Source organism: Chamaea fasciata, unplaced genomic scaffold (assembly GCF_029207755.1).
Source record: "Chamaea fasciata isolate MVZ Bird 193981 ecotype frontalis unplaced genomic scaffold, bChaFas1.0.hap1 SCAF_815, whole genome shotgun sequence".
In the NCBI taxonomy this organism is placed as follows: domain Eukaryota; kingdom Metazoa; phylum Chordata; class Aves; order Passeriformes; family Sylviidae; genus Chamaea; species Chamaea fasciata.
The window spans coordinates 8,371-25,852 of NW_027094900.1; the positions used below are offsets into that span (position 1 = coordinate 8,371).

Consider the following 17,482-nt stretch of genomic DNA (forward strand, 5'->3'; position numbering starts at 1 on the left):
ACAAAGATGTCCAGGCAGGAAAGCATCAGCAAATCCCAGGGATCCTGCGGCTTCTGCTTCCGTGGGAGGACATTCCCTCTGTTCAAATATACCCTGTTTTCACGTTAGCTCAAGAGGAGAGGAGGAAAGAAGCTCAGGACTTTCTCCGATTGCTTTTTTTTTTTTTTTCTGCTCGTGAACCCTAAAAAAAAAAAAATCCACCCAAAAAAAAAAAAACCCTCCTCCTTCAAATGGAGAAATCGAGGGGAGGGAAATATTCAGACCTGTCAACTCTTTCTTCCTCTCTTCGGAGTTTCGGGTGGGGGGAAAAAAAGGGGGAATTGAGGCGCTTCCCAAAAAAAATTTTCCTCCACCCTTTGTGGTGCTCGGGCCTGTTTCATCCCGATTTTTTCGTTTAGTTTTTTTTTTTTTTCTGTTGTTGTCTCGGAGAGGGGCAGCAGGGCCTGGAGGGGCGAGCGTGGCTCCCAGGTGTTGGCGGCTGTGGATATTTGCAGTTTTGGGGGATATTTGCGGTTTTCGGGGGACTCGGTGGGAAGTTACCCGGTGGGAAATCAGATTTATCCTTTTTCTGGCGGGAAAGAGGAAAAGGACAACCCTTCCTCGGAAGGCTGGGAAGGAAAGCACAGGTGGATCAGGAGAAGGGCTCGGAGGATGGGGGGAGCTTCCTGGTGGATTCTTTGGGGTTTTGTGGATGCCGAGACCCCAAAACTTGGCTCTGGACTCTTCTCCTTCCCATCATCTGGGAATTATCGGTGACGATCCAGACGCGGCTTGGAAACGACGTATTTGACCTCTTAAACCCTACAGGATTTCCACAAAAACCACCCGAGCCCGTTTCGGAACCATTTGCGTTGAAACCCTAGAAAATTTGCGTTCCCCCTTCCCAAAACCACCGTAAACGCTCAACTTTCGCTCTTAAGCCCCAAAAACCCCCGAGCGCAGCAACAACCCCACGCGGCGGCGAGGCGGGATGAGAACCCAACATCCCCGAAACCCAAACTTCCCCCCATTTTTTGTTGTTGTTGTCGGTCGTTGTTGTTGTTGTTGTTTTTCCACCCTTTCCCCAAACCCCACCAACCCTCACAGGTGGGTGAGCTTGGGCGCCTCTTGGATCCTGCCCTGATAAGTGGCGTGGTGCGACGAGAGCTCCGTGTACGTGGGGTGGCTCTCGCACGGTCCCGTGGGGCTGGCCCGGCCCCACGCCGCCGTAGTCCATTGGCCCCTGGTGGTGCTGCAGGTGGTTGAGGCCGTAAAGAGCCGGGCCGGAGGCGGGCAGAGAATCCACAAAAGTTCCCCCCGACGTAGGCGGGGCTGCCCTGCATGCCGGGGCCGCCGTAGGTCACCCCGTTGGCCTGCAGGACGTGCGGCTCGTAGTCGCCACCGGTGTTGGCGGTGTTGGTGGCGGCCCCGTATTTCTGCTGGCCCGGGCAAGCTTTGAGGGGAGCCTGGTAGCCGCCGGCGGGCACGGCGTAGGCGTTTGTGGTGGGGTTTGCTGAAGGAAGGCGGCGACGGCGCCATCGTAGGCGCCGCTCATGGGGTGCAGGGCGTTGAGGAAACCCTGCCGAGGCCTGCATGGGTTGCGGGGGGCTGCCCGCCGGGGAGGGCCTCCGGAGGACGAGCCCACGCCTTTGGATTTCTGATCCTTTTTGTACTTCATCCTCCTGTTTTGGAACCAGATCTTGATCTGGCGCTCGCTGAGGTTCAAGCAGGTTGGCCATCTCCACGCGCCGCGGCCGGCACAGGTAGCGGTTGAAGTGGAATTCCTTCTCCAAGCTCCACCAGCTGGGCGCTGGTGTAGGCCGTGCGAGCCCTCTTGGAGGCCGAGGAGCCCGGGGGCTTTTCTCACCGCCGCCGCCGCCGCCGCCGCAGGTTTCTGCCGGGGCCCCCGGAATGAAATAAAAGAGAATTACTTACGCGCAGAATTGAATGCGTCGGTTCTTAATAAATCCTCGCAACGCCTCCCCCCCCCCTCCCCGCCCGCCCGCCCCTCTGCATTAGCCTGCACTCCATAATCGTGTCAATTTATTAAGAGTTCTGTTCTCCAAAGCTGCCCCCGCTTTATGAAAATTTGATCATGTCATGTAGAAGAGGATTCCAGGGCCCCTTTATTGAGGAGTCGATAATTTCCAACGGATAATTATTCCGGGAAATAATCTTCGGCAGGGGAGGCGGCCGTTGCCGCGGGGGCCAATTAATGCAGGGTCGGGTTCGCACGCAGGTGCGACCCCAATATTTGCCTCTGCACCTCCCTTTTTTCCAAGCGGTGAGCACCGTAAATTGCACTAATGGGAGATGAAGCTCGCGCGCCGCGGGAGTTTACGTGAGCGGGCTGGTCAGAACTGTGGCAAATCCAAACGGAATTTGGGGGTTTCGATCCGGTCCCGCTGGGTGGGATACGCGGAGCAGGCGGATGTGCTGCTGCATCGGCTCTCTCTCTGAGAGGTGGGAGAGGACCAAAAGAGAATTTCGGCAGCGGGTATGGGCGGTTGGGAGCACGTTTTCCCCATATTTGTGTCCCCGCCCTGGCTGCATTTCCCGTTTTTATTATTTTGAAATAAAGAGTGTCTGGGCAGTGCCCGGTGCCAGGATCCTCTGCGGAGTCTTCCCCTCATCCCTCCACCCCCGAACAAAACCGCTCTGCCCGGCGACTCCACCACCTCTGAGATTTCACGTCAGCAGAGCTGAAGGGAAATATTCACACCTGGCAACTCCTTCCTCCTCCCACTGGAATTCTGGGCAGGAAAATGGGGGATTTGGGCCTTCCCTAAACTGATCCCTCCAACCCTTTTTTGCTATCTTGAGACCTTTCTTTTGGAACTTTGGGCAGGAAAGCAGAATCTGCGTCTTCCCTGAATCAATTTCTCCAACCCTCTGGATTCTTGAACATCTCTTTAGAACTTTGGGCAGGAAAAGCGGAATTGGGTGTTCCACTGTACCGATTCCTCCAACCCTTTGCTATCCTTAGACCTCTCTTTGGAATTCTGGGTGGCAAAAGCAGAATTGGACCTTCCCTAAACCGAATCCTCCAACCCCTGGAGATTTTTTAGACCCCTCTTTGGAATTCTGGGTGACAAATGCAGAATTCGGGCCTTCCCTAAACCGAATCCTCCAACCCCTGGAGATTTTTAGACCCCTCTTTGGAATTCTGGGTGACAAATGCAGAATTCCGGCCTTCCCTGAAGCGATTCCTCCACCCTTTGCGACTCTCGGACCTCTTCCATCAATTTCAGGTTTGTTTTTTTGGGTTTTTTTTTTTAACTTTTTTCTCCTCATCGTTTCGGAGCGGAGGGGGAGAGTCCAGAGCTCCCCTCCCCGAGGCCTGCCGAGCTACCTGCGCTGGGCGAGCCGTTCTTCTGCTTGGAATTCTGCCTCGACTCCTTCATCCCAGGGGAAGATCTGCTTGGAGATGCCCCTCGCCGAGGTTGGCTTTGCCGGGGACGCTTTTCCCAGAGCCGGCCTGGCCGTTGCCGTTGGCGTTGTTGCCGTTGTTGCCCTTGGCGCTGTCGGCGTTGGGCGAACCCGCGGCTCCGGCGGCAAACCCGACTCATGCAGCTCCCGTTGAGCTCTTTATTTTTGCCGTGGCTGGGCGTTGCCGAGGGACTGCAGGGAGCATGAGGACCTCTGGAAGTCGCTTCCACGTGGGAAGAGGCTTGGAAAGGCTGCTGGGCGCCCTCGTAGGCGAACCCGTTGGCGCCGGCGCCGTAGGAGTAACCCCCGAAGAGCGTGGGGCTGTCGTAGTACGAGGCCTTCTGCATCTTCCGCGAGGTTTGCACGGCTACCAGGGTCTTGACACCCCTCTGGCAGAACATTGGCACCCCGAGGCCACGTGACGGCCCCCTCTCCAGCTGGCTGGTGGGAGCTGACCTGAAAGGTTAGGGAGAAAACACACAATAATAGTGCCCGGCCCAGGAATCCATCTTGGGGCCTGAAAGGACCCGTGACATGAATAGGCTTGAGGGAGGGGGGGAAACAGATGCTGCCAGCAGATTTCACCCTCTGGAGGCTCCTCGAAACCGGGCTGGGGTTGGAGGAGTTTTTTTTTTTTTTTTGGACGAGGTGGTTGCGCCTTTTTTTTTTTTAAATTTCCTCCCCCCCCCCGCCTTGGTGGGGCTGCCGCGGCGGCCTCTGCGCGTTTGTTTTATTCCCCGCGCGCGGGGAAACGCAGAAATCCCCTCGCGTACTGTCCCTGTGGGTGGGTGTCGTCCGCACGTTTACACGCCCAGGCACAGACAAACCCCAAAGATTACACAGCCGGGCCTTAATAAACCCCAAACGCACTCACGCAGGCAAAAAAAACCCCCAAATTTACACAGCCAGGCCCAGAAAAACCCCAAAGTTACACACCCAGGCCCAGATAAACCGCAATTTCACACGCCCGGGCCACGTAAACCAAATTCTCACACCCGGGCCTAAATAACCCCCTAAATTTACGCATGCCAGGCCAAAAAAAACCCCTAAATATTACACACCCAGGCCCAGCTAAACCCAAAGGATCACAAAGTGTGAGAGCGCAGAGCAGAGGATCGTTGGCCACAAACGTAAAAGCAACTCAAGTCTTCCTACTTCTGTTTAAACTATCCCCTCAAAGCCCCCAAAAATCCCTCCACTGGCAGAAATTCCACGTTTATCTCCAGGCCTGCGCCTGGTTTGTTTGGTTTTGAGCCGCAAACAGTGAAAATCCGTGTTTTTTCTCCAGGTGACAGTGTCCTGGCGCACTTGGCTCCCTTTTTTTTTTTCCTTTTTTTTTTTTTGTTTTGTTTACACAGGAACTCTCAGCGCCTCTGGAATTCGGGGGCAAGGATTTCCAGCAGCAGCGGGCGGCGGCACGAATTCAAGAATTCAAGAATGTGCTTCTTCCCCCTGGCCTGCTCGGAGCCTCTCTCTGCCCCTCTCTGGTAGCACAGGTTGAAATTAGAAAATAAATCTCTTTTTTTTTTGGGTTTTTTTTTTTTTTTTGTTTCCCCTGCACGGTTTTTGTGTTTCTCATCCCAAAGCCCGAGCTGGCGCAGGGAAGGTGCTGACGACAAACCCGCTGGATTTTTGATCCTTGTTGTTATTTTTATTTTTTTTTTTTTCCCTCTGCCTCTCAGAAAACAAACATTTCAACGAGGCCATTTGCTCCTCACTTTTCAACCCCTTGGATTTTCCAGCCTTCCTCCCTCACCTCAATCCAACCTCAAAAAGTCTCAAAAAACGCCAGCCCAAGGCTTAAAAATCACAAACTAAACCTTCCTCTTTCTTTTTTTCTCCTCTCTCCCTCTCTGAGACCTTTCTTATTTTTTCCCCCCATCCCTTTATTTTCTCTTTTGCTTTCCTCCCAGCAGAAACTTTCTCCTCCATAAAGTACAGGGTAGAAATTTTTTAAAAAAGGTGAAAACTACCAGAGAGATTTTTTTAAAACAGGCGGAGGCTCCTCTCTGCAGCCCGGACCTGGCAAGGAACCACTTTGTTTGGGGATTGATATCCATTGTATATTTAATCGTGTCTCTTGTATATTCCATTTTTATCTGGGCCTCTTTCATCCTGGGCAACCAAACAAAACAAACCCCGCGGAGATAAAAACCCAACGCGATATTTTTAAGTGCCGGGGGTTTTAACAGAAGCAGCAGCTCGATAATAAATAACATTTCCCCCCCCCCCCTCCCCTTTTTTTTTTTTTTTTTTTCTCCTGGCTGCTGTTTTTCCGTCAAGAAAACTCCCTTCGCTTCACCCCGACCTCAGAGCGTCCTCGGCTGCTTTTTAATTTTATTTTATTTTATTTAAACCCGGATTGAATCCTTCCTGCCTTCCCAAATCCGCATCGGACCTTCCTCGGAGATGCGTTATTGTCTGCGCGGAGGGCGAGATCCTCGCGGGGAGTTTATTTCTCCTCCTCCTCCTCCTCCTCCTCCTCGGCCATGATAAATTTGTCTTATTAAAAAGTAACCTCGGCTTCCCCGAGCCGTGAATTAATTAATTAACAAACAGCAGCGCCTTTATTATGAATAGGTTCGCTGGAAATATCTGCGAGGGGGGCAGAGGTGGGGGATTTCTGCGAGGCCTTCCTCTGTCTGGCTGAGATTTCTTTAAAAAAAATTTAAAAATAAAAATTTCCCCCCCCCCCAAAAAAAAAAACAACCCAGCAAAACAAACCCCAAACCGGAGCCTTGCGAGGCTGGGAGAAAGCAGCTAAAAATAACGGCGATGGGTTGGGTTTTGGTGTTCTTTTTTTTTTTTCTCTCCTTGTTGTTTTAAACGTCCATAAAATAAATTTACAACCCCCTTCGCCTCGCTCGTGGCTCGCACAGCTTCGCTTTGTACCTCATCTCTCAGCGCCTCACAAATGCCGCTCATTTATCTTCGCCCGGGACGGCCGCAATCCTAATTATTTACTCCAAGGAATTGCTTAGGGAAAAAAAAAAAAAAAAAAAAAAGAGGGGGAAGAGAAAAAAAAAAATAAAAAAAAATAAAAGGAAAAAAATCCCGGGCAGAATAATAAATATTCGATGATCTCCTGTTCCAATTAAAGGCGGGCGGGAGCTGCTCCAGCCCGCTCCGAGTTTCACTTTTTTCGGCGGCAGCGATTTCCCCCACGAAAACTCTTTGCCTGCAACTTTGGAGGGCGAGGGTTTGGGGCTAGTTAAATTTAAAAAAAAAAAAAATAAATAAAAATTAAGGATCGGGAGGTGGGGAAAGGTGAGACGGGGAGAGGTGAGGCAGAGGTTGTGGGGGGGATGAGGATGCTCCGGGGGGAAAAAAAAAAATAAAATAAATAAATAGAAATCAGGCGGTGGGGAAAAAGAGATAAAAGGGAGCGGAGGCAGGAGGATTCTGCTGGAAAGGCGTCCCCTCCATGTTGGAAAATCCGAATTTCCCGACCTGAGCCCGTTCCTGGGGAAAAGCTGCGCCTTTCCCCTCCCCCGCCCCCCGGCCAGGTCCATTTCCCCGAGCCGCACGAGCCGGGTTTAGCCCCGGCGCTTAATTCCGATTATTATTAATCCGAAATATTCCGTCCATGCCCTGCAACAATAGGTCGGGAGCTGGGAACGAGCTGCGAGCCCGGCGCCGTGGATCCGCCTGGAAAAATCACCAACCATCCCCCGAATTTCCCTTCCTTCCCTCCCCCCCAACCCCAAACCAACAACTCCCCCCGGTTGGGGGGGGAAAAAAAAAAATAATGACAACGAGGGGAGAGGCGGAAAAAAAAAAAAATTTAAAAAAAATTAAAAATAAAGAGGGTGGGGGCGGCGGAATTTAAAAAAAAATAATAATTAAAAAAAGGAAAAGGCGGTGGGTGAGGGCTGCAAAAGAGGCTCTGCGTGGAAGGAAGCTTAAAGCTTGTGAACTCTTCTTGAACCGAGATTGGAGTCATATGGTCATAAATCATTGGGACATATACTCCGCCATTCACAAAGTGATAGCCTATTTGAGTCCGGCTTACCTTAGTCTCTGACGAGCCAAGCACAGGCAGACATAATATATTTTCACATCCAGCATCCACGCAATCAATAAGCGAGGAATGACCCCCCCTCCCTCCCTCTTCCCCTCCCGTTACTCCCCGCTTTTTCTTTTTTTTTTTTTCTTTTTTTTCTCTCTCTCTCTCTCTCTCTCTCTCTCTCCTTTCAAAACCTTACGGGGATAAACGCGCGGGTGAAGCGTCAAAAAAAAATAAATAAATATAAAATAATAAAAAAATTAAATAAATCCGGTATAATGGCGGGTGAGGAACGGGTTGTTGAAAATAAAAATAATAAAAAAGGTAAAATAAAGGGGGAGGGTGGGAGGGGGGGGGGTTTGTTCAGCCAGCCGGTTACGGAGGCTCAAATCGTCTCTCTGGTTCGAAAGGAAAGGGGGGGAAAAAAAAATTAAAGAAAAAAAAAATCAGGATGCTTCCCAGCTTTCCCGAGGCGTGCGGGAAAAGCCGAGGGGGGGATTTTGAATGGCCAAACGCCGAAGGTTTCCACTTGGCCTCTGCTACGCGCCGCTCACTGATAACAATGGCCTCTGCCTTCGCACGGCAAAGGGGAAGAAGGGAGAGGAGAAGGGAGGAAAAAAAAAAAAAAAAAAAAAAAAAAAGGAGAGAGAGAGAGAGAGGAAAGAAAAGCTGAACGCAACAAACACAACACAACAATTCCCACCAGCAGCACCGGGGAAAAAAAAAAGGAAAAAAAAGAAAAAAAATCCCCTTTTTTTTTTTAACCGAGCGAGGCTTGGCTGGGATTTCAATAATCCAAATCAGGGATCCTCGAGGCTGCCCTGGGGGGGGGGTTTGGAGGGGTGGGAGGATGATGAGGGAAGGGAGGGGGGGTGGGGATGAAGGGCAGGGATGTTTCAGAAAAAAAAAAAAAAAAAAGAAAGAAAAAAAAAAAAATCGAGATTTTTGTCGGGATGGCCGGGCCGGAGGCTCCCGAACAGCGTCACGAGTGGAAAACGCCGCTAATTGCAGCAGCCGGGCCTAAGGCTGCGAGACGCCAAAGCCGCGCTTTGGTTCTAATAATTAGGCGTGGATTTATGCAAATGAACCCCTCGGACCCCGCCGTGTTCCCCGCGCCTCTCCCGGGGTGCTTCCCCCCCAAAATTTCTCCTCGCAGCTCCCCCCCAAAAAAATCAAACCCGGTTTTTTGGGGTTTTTTTTTGGGGGGAGGGTTGGGGTTTGAGCAGCGCTGGGTTGCCGCTACAACTCGGAGTAACTCCAGCGGAACTTTCAGCCTCGCAGGGTTTTGGGTTTTTTTTTTTTGGGGGGGGGGAGGCAGAAGGGCTCTCCGGGGAGGTGCGGGGAGATAAAGATGATTATTATTGCTGTTATTAATAACCCGGGATGGCCGGGCCGCTGTCGCCAAGGGAGATTTACGATTCACGCCTCTCTCGGCGGAAAAAAAAAAAAAAAAAAAATTGGCCAAGAAGCGATTTCAGGGTAAAAAAAATAAATAAATAAATAAATAAAGGAAGAAAAAGTGAAGAGGAGGGGCTGGCGAGTGGGAGGAAGGCAGGACGAGGAATTTAGGTGTCTGCACTTTTTTTTTTAATCTTTTTTTTTCTTTCTTTCTTTCTTTCTTTCTTTTTGGAAGTGCTACTTTTGTTCCCCGTCCCAATTATCGGCCCTCCTTTAATTGTGGGCGCTCCCTGCTCGGCCTGAAGTGCTGACGAGGAGGGAATTTTCCTGCAGAAAAAGGGCGAGAGGCACCACAAAAAAGCTCTTTGGAGCTGCCTGGGATGGTGGGACCCATTCGAGGGGTTCCAAAGTCTATTTTTAAAAGAAATTATTTTTTATTTTTTATTTTTTTTTTTTTACTTCTGTGTTCTACACCTTCAGGCTGATAACTTTGGAAAGCTTAAAAAAAATAATTAAAAAAAAGAAGGATGCCCAAGGAAACTCCTGGACTTTGGAGGACTCGCCCGGCCCAAGTTTTCCAGGTGACGGATAAAGTTTTATCCCAAGGATTTCCAGCTTTTGTTCGGCCTCCAGATGGGACCAGGGAACACCGTGATTGCTGTTTCATTATGATTTTTTCTTTCTTTCTTTCTTTTTCCACCTCCCCACCCCTCTCATCTGACTTTTTTACGAGCTGCTCCCACATAAATCTCCTGCTACGAGACAGTTCCTGCTCGGGAACCCCGGCGTGGAATTCCCAGGGAAAAAGGGGGGAAAAAAAAAAATCAACCGTGGACTCTTTAAAAACTGTATTTCCCTACAGATTCCTGGAGTTTCTCCGGAGCTCCCGGACACTCAGAAGCGCCGGGGATGCTGCGAGCGACTCCTCTGAAGTGCCAAAAAATTCTTGTTTTAACCTCAACCAGCTGGACAAAAACTCCGCGCTGGGGCGGATGGCGAGCGGTTATTTCAGGCTCCGCCGTTCCCGCCTCGCTCGCAGGAATTATTTCTCTTTCAAAGGCGAAATCAGCAGCAAATGTTGGGAGCGGAGCGGTTTTTCCCCCCCCCCCCTCCTCCCTTCAAAGGGAGCGCAGGAAATCTCTCCCGTCCCGGATTGAGAGTTACTCCATAAATCACCGAGTTGGGAGACAAGCCGGTAGCGGGAAAAAAAAAAAAAAAAAAAAAAAGGAAAAAAAAATATAAAATAACTGGGTTGAAACCCGCAGCAGCCTCGGGGTGAGGAGGAGGGGTTTAAATTAAAAATAATGATGATAATAATAATGAAAGGAGCGGCGGTGTGGGTTTTGGGAGGCTCCTGGAGAAGGAAGGACAGACGGACACGACACGCGGAGCCGGAGAAGAACTCACCGCTCCTCCCAGGGCTGCTCCTGCAAATCCGAGGCCGCCGAGGGTTTTTGGAGAGGAGAACTGAGGGAAAATATATATATTAAAAAATAATAATAAAAAAGCAGAGTGAAATTTGGGTCGGAACCAGGAGGATGAAGGGGTTCGGCACCAGCCAGGGGAAGGATTTGATGGGAACGGGGATAAAAAGAGGAATAAAAAAATCCCTTCTCGGGTTTTCTCCCGCCCCGGGAACCACCAGGGATCACCTCGTCCGAGATTGGGATTTATTCCCGGAGATTTGAGGCCATCCCGTCACTTTTCCCGGGATTTCCTCCCACTTTCCCTCTGTGGAAACTTTTCCTGGCCGGGAAAACTCCTCCCGATTTTTGGGGTTCCCTTTAGGGCTGGGGTGGGGGATGGAACTCTGCAGGCGATTCCCAAAATTTGGGATTTTGGCTCAATCCTGGCGGTCATTTCAAGTGTTAAACGTTGTTCGGAGATTAATTACCGGCAGTTAATTACTTGGGGGCTAACGACAATAAACCGGGAGGGGAAACACGAGGCCGCTTTCCTGGAAGGTCAGAAAAGCCTCGAGGATTGGGGGGAAAATGATGATTTTTTTTATTATTATTATTATTATTATTTAATTTCCTGCTTGCCAAGAGGGGGAGGAGGGAGATGCTTCATAGGGCACGAGGACACGACCCCCGCAGCGGCGATTTGGTCCCAAAATTAACTCCAAAAAAAAGAAGAAAAAAAAAAAAACCCCAACATTTCGAGAGCCACATCTCGAGATTTATCACCTCAACTTTGGCACGGAGCTGCTCCCGGAGCGGGGAGGGGAGAGAGAAAGAGGGGAGGGAAAAAAAAAAAAAAAAGAAAAAAAAAAAAAAGAGAGAGAGCAGCAATCTCATTTTAAAATATTTTCGGTTTGGGAAACATTCGGTGGCTTTAATAATCCCGTTTCCGTTCCGAACGTTGCTGTTATTAATCTGAAATAAAAATGTTCCCCTCGCTCCGCCTGTGACAACATCCCCGAGTCCATAAATCACCCGCGGATGTTCCGTGACCTTCTCCAGCCGCCGGCCTCTGCCTGCAATTTTCTCTCTTTTTTTTTTTTTTTTATTATTTTTATTAGGATTATTATTATTACACGCGCTTTTAATGCGCCGCCCTGGCCCTTTCCCACTTACATCACCTCAGCTGGGGCTGCCCGCGTCCCTCGGAGGTTTGTAAAAAGGGGGAAAAAAAAAACCAACAAAAAATCATCAAAATAAAAGGGAGAAATAAATCTCGGCGCGTTGTCAGCTCAGCGCTCGCTGGCTCTTCCCGAGTTCCTCCCACGCAGGAGAAAAGTGGGGGAACAAAAAAAGGGAAAATCGGGTTTATTTGGAGCGAGGGGAAGGAGGGAAAAGCAGAAACGAAGGAGAAGAAAAAGCTGGAATAAATAAATCGCGGCTCCGGCGAGGGGGTGGCTGTTGTCGCTCTTTGTTTTTCTTTTTGGTGTTTTTTTTTTGCTTTGTTTTTAATTTATTCCCTCGCAGCAGAGGGACGGAGCGAAGCTTCCCCCACCCCCTCCCCGCGTCCTTTGTTTTCATTTGGGGTTGATTTGGGTTTTTTCGGCTGGTTTTTTTTTTCTCTATCATTTATTTTTTATAATTACAGTGATTATTAAATTTTCTCTCTTATAATTATTTCTCTATTTTTTTTCCTCTATTTTTCTCACGGGGGCGGGGCTCGGCCTCGCTCCTCCCCGGGGCGGGGTGGAGGGAGCTCGCCCCATCTCCGACCTTTTATTTTTTGGCCAAAATAAAAAGAAGAAATTTGAATTATTTTTTTTTTCCCACCCCGCAAAGCGCGAGGAGGAGGAGGAGGAGGAGGAAGAGTTCTGGGACCTCCCGAAACCCCGAACAGAAGCCGGGCAGGACAAGAAATGGAAACGAAACGCTGAGTTTGCCTTGACAGACCGGACTTTTTCCTTTTTTTTGGGTTTTTTTTCCTCCTCCTGACCTTTGCTTGGAGCGGCGATAACTCACCGGGTTAATGATCAATCAGCGGAAACGCTTTGGAATCGGCTCCAAAAAGTCAAAAAAAAAAAAAAAAAACCCTCCAAAAAATCAAAATAAAACCCCCCCAAAAAATCAAAATAAACCCCAAAAAAATCAAAATAAAGCCCCCTAAAAAATCAAAATAAAACCCCCCAAAAAATCAAAATAAAACCCTCAAAAAATCAAAATAAAACCCCCAACCTCGGGCACATCAACACTCCGCCCCCGGGCTGGGGACACCCAAAAAATCCTCCCCGGGTCCGGTGAGGGATGAGGGGAAGATTTGGGGGGGGAATTTGGGGCCGATTTGGGGATTGTTTTGGGAGAAAGGGGATGGGAATTCCCACGGCCGCTTCCCTGCCCCTCCTCCCCCAATTCCCGACCCTCCTCCCAAATAATCGCTGGAATTATGCGCACACGTGACCCAGCCACGTCAAACTCGCTTTTTGGGGGTTTTTTGGGGGTTTTTTTTTCCCCATTTTATGGAGAATTGGCAAAGGAGCTGCTCCGCCCCGCACATCCCAGGAATTCCCCCAGCAGCCAATTCACAAAAATTTCCCGGGAGCCGAATTCCCAAATCCAGCCCGGGATTTTTCCTTCCCGGGACTGTCTTTTTTTTTTTTTTTTTAATTTGATTTTTTATTTCCTTCTAATTTTTGGGGGGGTTTTGGTTTTTTTTAAGGTTGGGTGGGGTGGGTTGTTGGGTTTTTTAGTTGTGTTTTTTTCTGTTTGGTTGCTTTTTTAGTAGTTTTTTTGTGGCTTTTTTTTCCTTTTTTTTTTTTTTTTTAAATCTTTGAGAACAAACACAAACCAAGAGAGCGACCCAAAGCCGAGACCGAGGAAATCCAGGGGGAAAAGCCAAAAAAACCCGGAATTTGGGATCAGGGAAAACGAAATTTTGGGGATTTTTTTCTACCTCCCAAATCCTGGGGGTGGCCCCGGCACGGAGGGGGCGGATCCTGATTTTTTTTTTCCCATTTTTTAACTCCTCCACGCTCCTCCTCCAACAGATAAAAACTTTGGAGGAAAAAAAAAAAAAAAGAGGGAGGGAGGGAGGGAAAAAATGAAGATTCAAAACTTTTCTCCACCAAACTTTTCCTCGGGGCAGTTTTTGGGCGGAAAAAATGAGGAATTGGGTGAATTTTTCTTCGCGGGAAAACCTCGCCTGAATCCCGGGAATGAGGGAGAAGGAGCTGAGCTTCCCTTTTACCTCCTGACAAAAATTCTATCTCCTCAGAAAGATCAAAAAAATCCGCAGGAAGAATCCCGGGAGAGGGAAAAGGGCTGCCAAAGAAATCCGATTTTTTTTTTTCCAGCTTTGGGATGGCTTCACAGCGACGATTTCTCCACCTGAGCTCCGCGTCCTCCCCTCGTGGGACATCCCAAAAAAAAAAAACAAACCCAAAAAACCCCTTTTTTTGCGGGGTTAAAGTATTTTTTGGGAGTTAAAATCCTTTTTCGGGGGGTTAAAATCCTTTTTTTCCCTGTCCTGGGCATCCTCATCACCACATCAAAGGGCTCGCGGCCACCCCGAGCTGCGGGTTAATTTTTAATCGGGGAGAATTTGGGAGCTCGGGGGGTTGTTGGAGGCAGCAGAGGACACCGAGGGGGTTAAATCCCATCGCTGATTTTACCAGGGAAAAAATTCCCGCTTTGGGTTTGGCCGAAATCTCCCATCCCTACATCCCCAGAAACTCCGGAATAACCCAAAAAATCTCATTTTTGGGTTCTCAACCCCCCCTAAAAAAAAAAAAAATCTTTATCAGGGAACTGAGGGATCAGATTCCCCAAACTGGGAATAAAAATCAGATTTTTTTTTTAATATTTTTTTTTTAGGGAGAGTGGAAGAAACTCCAGCTTAGAAGGGTGGAAAAATAAATCAAATAAATCCACATTTCCCCCCTCCTTAAAACTCCTCCTGTCCCAAAAGAGCAACAGCGGGAGCGGCAGCGCCACAAAATCCATCCGGTTAAAGATCAGCGAGTGTCCATTAATATCAATTTACTTCAGCGCAAACTTTGCTTCTTCATGAACTTGGTGATTTATGGTAAAATCAATTAAATTACGGCCACTCAGGGCCTGCGGTTTGCGCTCGGGTTTCGTCCGCCGGCGGATCGAGCACCCGGTTAAAAAATAATGATAATAATAATAAAAAATAAAATAAAATAAAATAAAATAAAATAAAATAAAATAAAATAAAATAAAATAAAAATATATAAAATATTTTAAAAAAAATCAGGGTTGGCTGGAGGCGAATGAAGATCGTCCCGAAACTTGGGGAAATGGGATGAGGAGCGTTTTTCAGGAAATAAAATGATGATGATGGTAATAAAGAAATAAAAAGGGGAGAAAAGCGAGACAGCGGAGCTGCTGCTGCTGCCAGTTCAGCTTCGGGCCTCGGGAAAAATCCCACCCCGAGTCCAAAACTTTCCCAACTCCCCGAAGGAAGGGATTTTTTTCCGGGGGGAATTTTTAGAACTGGCAGCTGCCCCTGAGTTCTCCTCCCGCTCCGGAGGGAGAGGAGCCAGAGAGCACAAAAATATTTCAATTTACGACAAAACTTCGCCGCTTTGATTCGATTTCTCGGAGGATTTTTTTTTGGGGGGGGGTTTTGTTTTTTCCTCCCCTCCCATCCGTACGAAGGATTTTCCCGTCTCGCCTTTAAAACTCGCGTCGGGCCTCGATGGGGGAGGAGGGAAAGGGGATGATTTTTTTTTTTTTTTTTTCTTCCTCAGGCAGAAATTTTCGGCACAAATCCACAGAATATAAAATATCCGAAATTCCCACGCCCTCCCATCCAAACCCCGCCGCGCTTTGGGGCGAAATGAGGCGTTTTCAGCATTTTCAGCGTTTCCAGCCTCCCTCCCTCCCCACCAAACCTCCAAAATGACCTTTTTTCTCCCCAAGCCTGATCTTTTCCAGCCTCAAAAAGGCGAATTTTGGGGAGCCCGAACCTTCCCCGGTCCCGCAGGAAAAGCAGAAGCAGCTGGAGCGTCCCTCCAGATGTTCCCGAGGCACATCTGGGCCTGGGGAGGGGAAAACGCGCCCGGGATGGACGCGGAGCTTGGGAAACTTCTCCCTTTTCTCTTTTTTTTTTCCCTTTTTCTTTTTGTAATTAGGGTTTGCTCCGAGTAAACAAAAAAACTTGGTGGGGCCATAAATCACGTTCTGTGCTTTAACAGCCGCTTTTCCAACTTTTTTTGGGGAGGGGTTGTTTTTGGGTTTTTTGGGGGTTTTTTTTTGGTAATTTCTTTTTCAAAAGGCACAGAAGGTGCGAGATCTTTAACAAATGTGTCCCGGGAAAGAAAAAAAAAACCCAAAAACCAACAACTTTGGTGAGGGGGAGAAAAACGCTTTTGGGACCAAGCCGGTGCCAGTTCTGGATAAATTTTTTTTTGCTCCTTTTTCGGCTTTTTCCCGAGGCATCATTCTTAATTCGAGGCAGCTCGAGCTCCTGTCAAAGCTTTCGGAGCAATTAATTACAGCTCGCGGCCCCGGAGCTGTTGGGTCGTTTATTTATTTAATTTTTTATTTTCTTTATTTGGTTTTATTTTTGTTTGTTTGTTTTTAAACTTCTTACCTGCGAAGACTCCAGGACTTCCAAGGAGAAGGAGGAAAAGGCGGCTCGGGGCGGTGAGGATTCGTCACTGGAGCAGGAAAATTAAGGAGAAGAAACGACTTTATTTCACCCCCGCTGGATCTCGGTGGGGTTGGAAATTTTATTTTTTTTTTCCCCTCAAAGATGCTTTGGTTTTCTTTTCTAATTTTTTTTTTTTTACTTGTTCGGTTCAAACAGAACGGACTCGAGGTGGAGAGGAGAAAAAAAAAAATTTAAAAAAATAAATCAGAAATTCATCCCAAAAAATAAAAGCTCAGAGGATGTTGAAGATCCCTTCGAGGAGAGCGAACCCAGAGGGATGAGCTGGGGGCGAGCACGAGTTCCCCTCTTGGAAAAAGAAACAAAATAAAAGGGAAAAAAAGAAAAAAAAAAACTCCCAAAAAACCTCCCAAAACCCCCTCCCCCACTCCCGAATCCCCGGGATCTGCCTGGAAAAAAAGCTGTTTCTCTTTATGAAGACTTAAAAATGTTGCAAGAGGGTTTTAATACTGAGTGACAAGGGGTGCTGGAAGAGAAGGGAACCAAATGGATTCGGCTTTTTTTTCGAGCCAGTAGGAATTGGCCAGCCTTCAGTGTCGGGGCTGGAAATTGATTCCAGATGTCTCGTCCCGGGAAAAGGGAGGAAAAAAAAAAAAAACCAAACCCAAGGAGAGCAAGAAAGACGGGAAGAGAGAGAGAGGGAGAGGAGGGAGGGGAATAAAAGTTATTATTATTTTTTTCTTTTCTTTCACTGCCCCCCCCAGCCCCTCGCAGTGGATCCCGCGGTTGAATCTCGCCCTTTTCCGGGGATTTTTTTGGGACTTTCGGAGCACGAGGGATTGGGGAGGGGGCGGGGGGAGAGGTCCCGGTGGGCACAAACCAGATCGCGGGGTTTGTTTTGGAGCCTGGAGCTGATCTCAGCGCGGGGAGAGGGAATTCTGGTCTGGGTGGTGCTGGAGTGGATCCTGCTCCCCAAAACCCGCGAATAGAGGGGGGAAAAACTTCCCCATCCTAAAAAAATTCCCACCCCAAACCCCTCCCGGGAGCCGGAGCAGGTGATGGGGCGGCAGAGCCGGGAGGGGGTGGCAGGTCCCTGTCCTCCATCCCTGAGGAAGGGAATTCCCATTCCCGGTTCCCCATCCCTGGATCCTCATTCCCGGATTCCTATTCCCGGCTTCTCGTTCCCAGATCCCAATTCCCGGATTCCCATTCCCGGATCCCCATTCCCGGATCCCCATTTTCCCTTTCCCATTCTCGGATCCCCATTTTCCCTTTCCCATTCCCATTTCCCCATTCCCGGATCCCCATTCCCCCATTCCCATTTTCCCTTTCCCATTCCCGGATCCCCATTTCCCCATTCCCGGATCCCCATTTTCCCATTCCCGGATCCCAATTTTCCCATTCCCATTCCCATTTTCCCATTCCCGGACCCCCATTTCCCCATTCCCATTCCCATTTCCCCATTCCCATCCCCATTTTCCCATTCCCGGACTCCCATTTCCCCATGCCCGGATCTCCATTTCCCCATTTCCAGATCCCCATTTTCCCATTCCCATTCCCCCATTCCCATTTTCCCATTCCCATTCCCGGATCCCCATTTCCCCATTCCCGGATCCCCAATTCCCGCATTCCACCCGG

At 48.9% G+C, this 17,482-nt stretch overlaps 1 protein-coding gene across 1 annotated transcript; it reads right to left on the reverse strand.

Annotated features, from left to right (window-relative positions):
- Positions 1–999: 999 nt before the first annotated feature.
- On the reverse strand, positions 1,000–17,280 carry LOC136305946 (homeobox protein Hox-B3-like). Its single transcript, XM_066209272.1, is given in 17 exon segments — positions 1,000–1,179; positions 1,181–1,289; positions 1,291–1,478; positions 1,480–1,515; positions 1,517–1,705; positions 1,707–1,772; positions 1,774–1,838; positions 1,841–1,873; positions 3,332–3,383; positions 3,385–3,415; positions 3,417–3,495; positions 3,498–3,545; positions 3,548–3,585; positions 3,587–3,632; positions 3,635–3,864; positions 10,220–10,279; positions 15,827–17,280. Coding segments are annotated over 15 exon segments (1,254 nt in total). The 5' UTR covers positions 3,810–3,864; positions 10,220–10,279; positions 15,827–17,280; the 3' UTR covers positions 1,000–1,080.
- Positions 17,281–17,482: the final 202 nt, after the last annotated feature.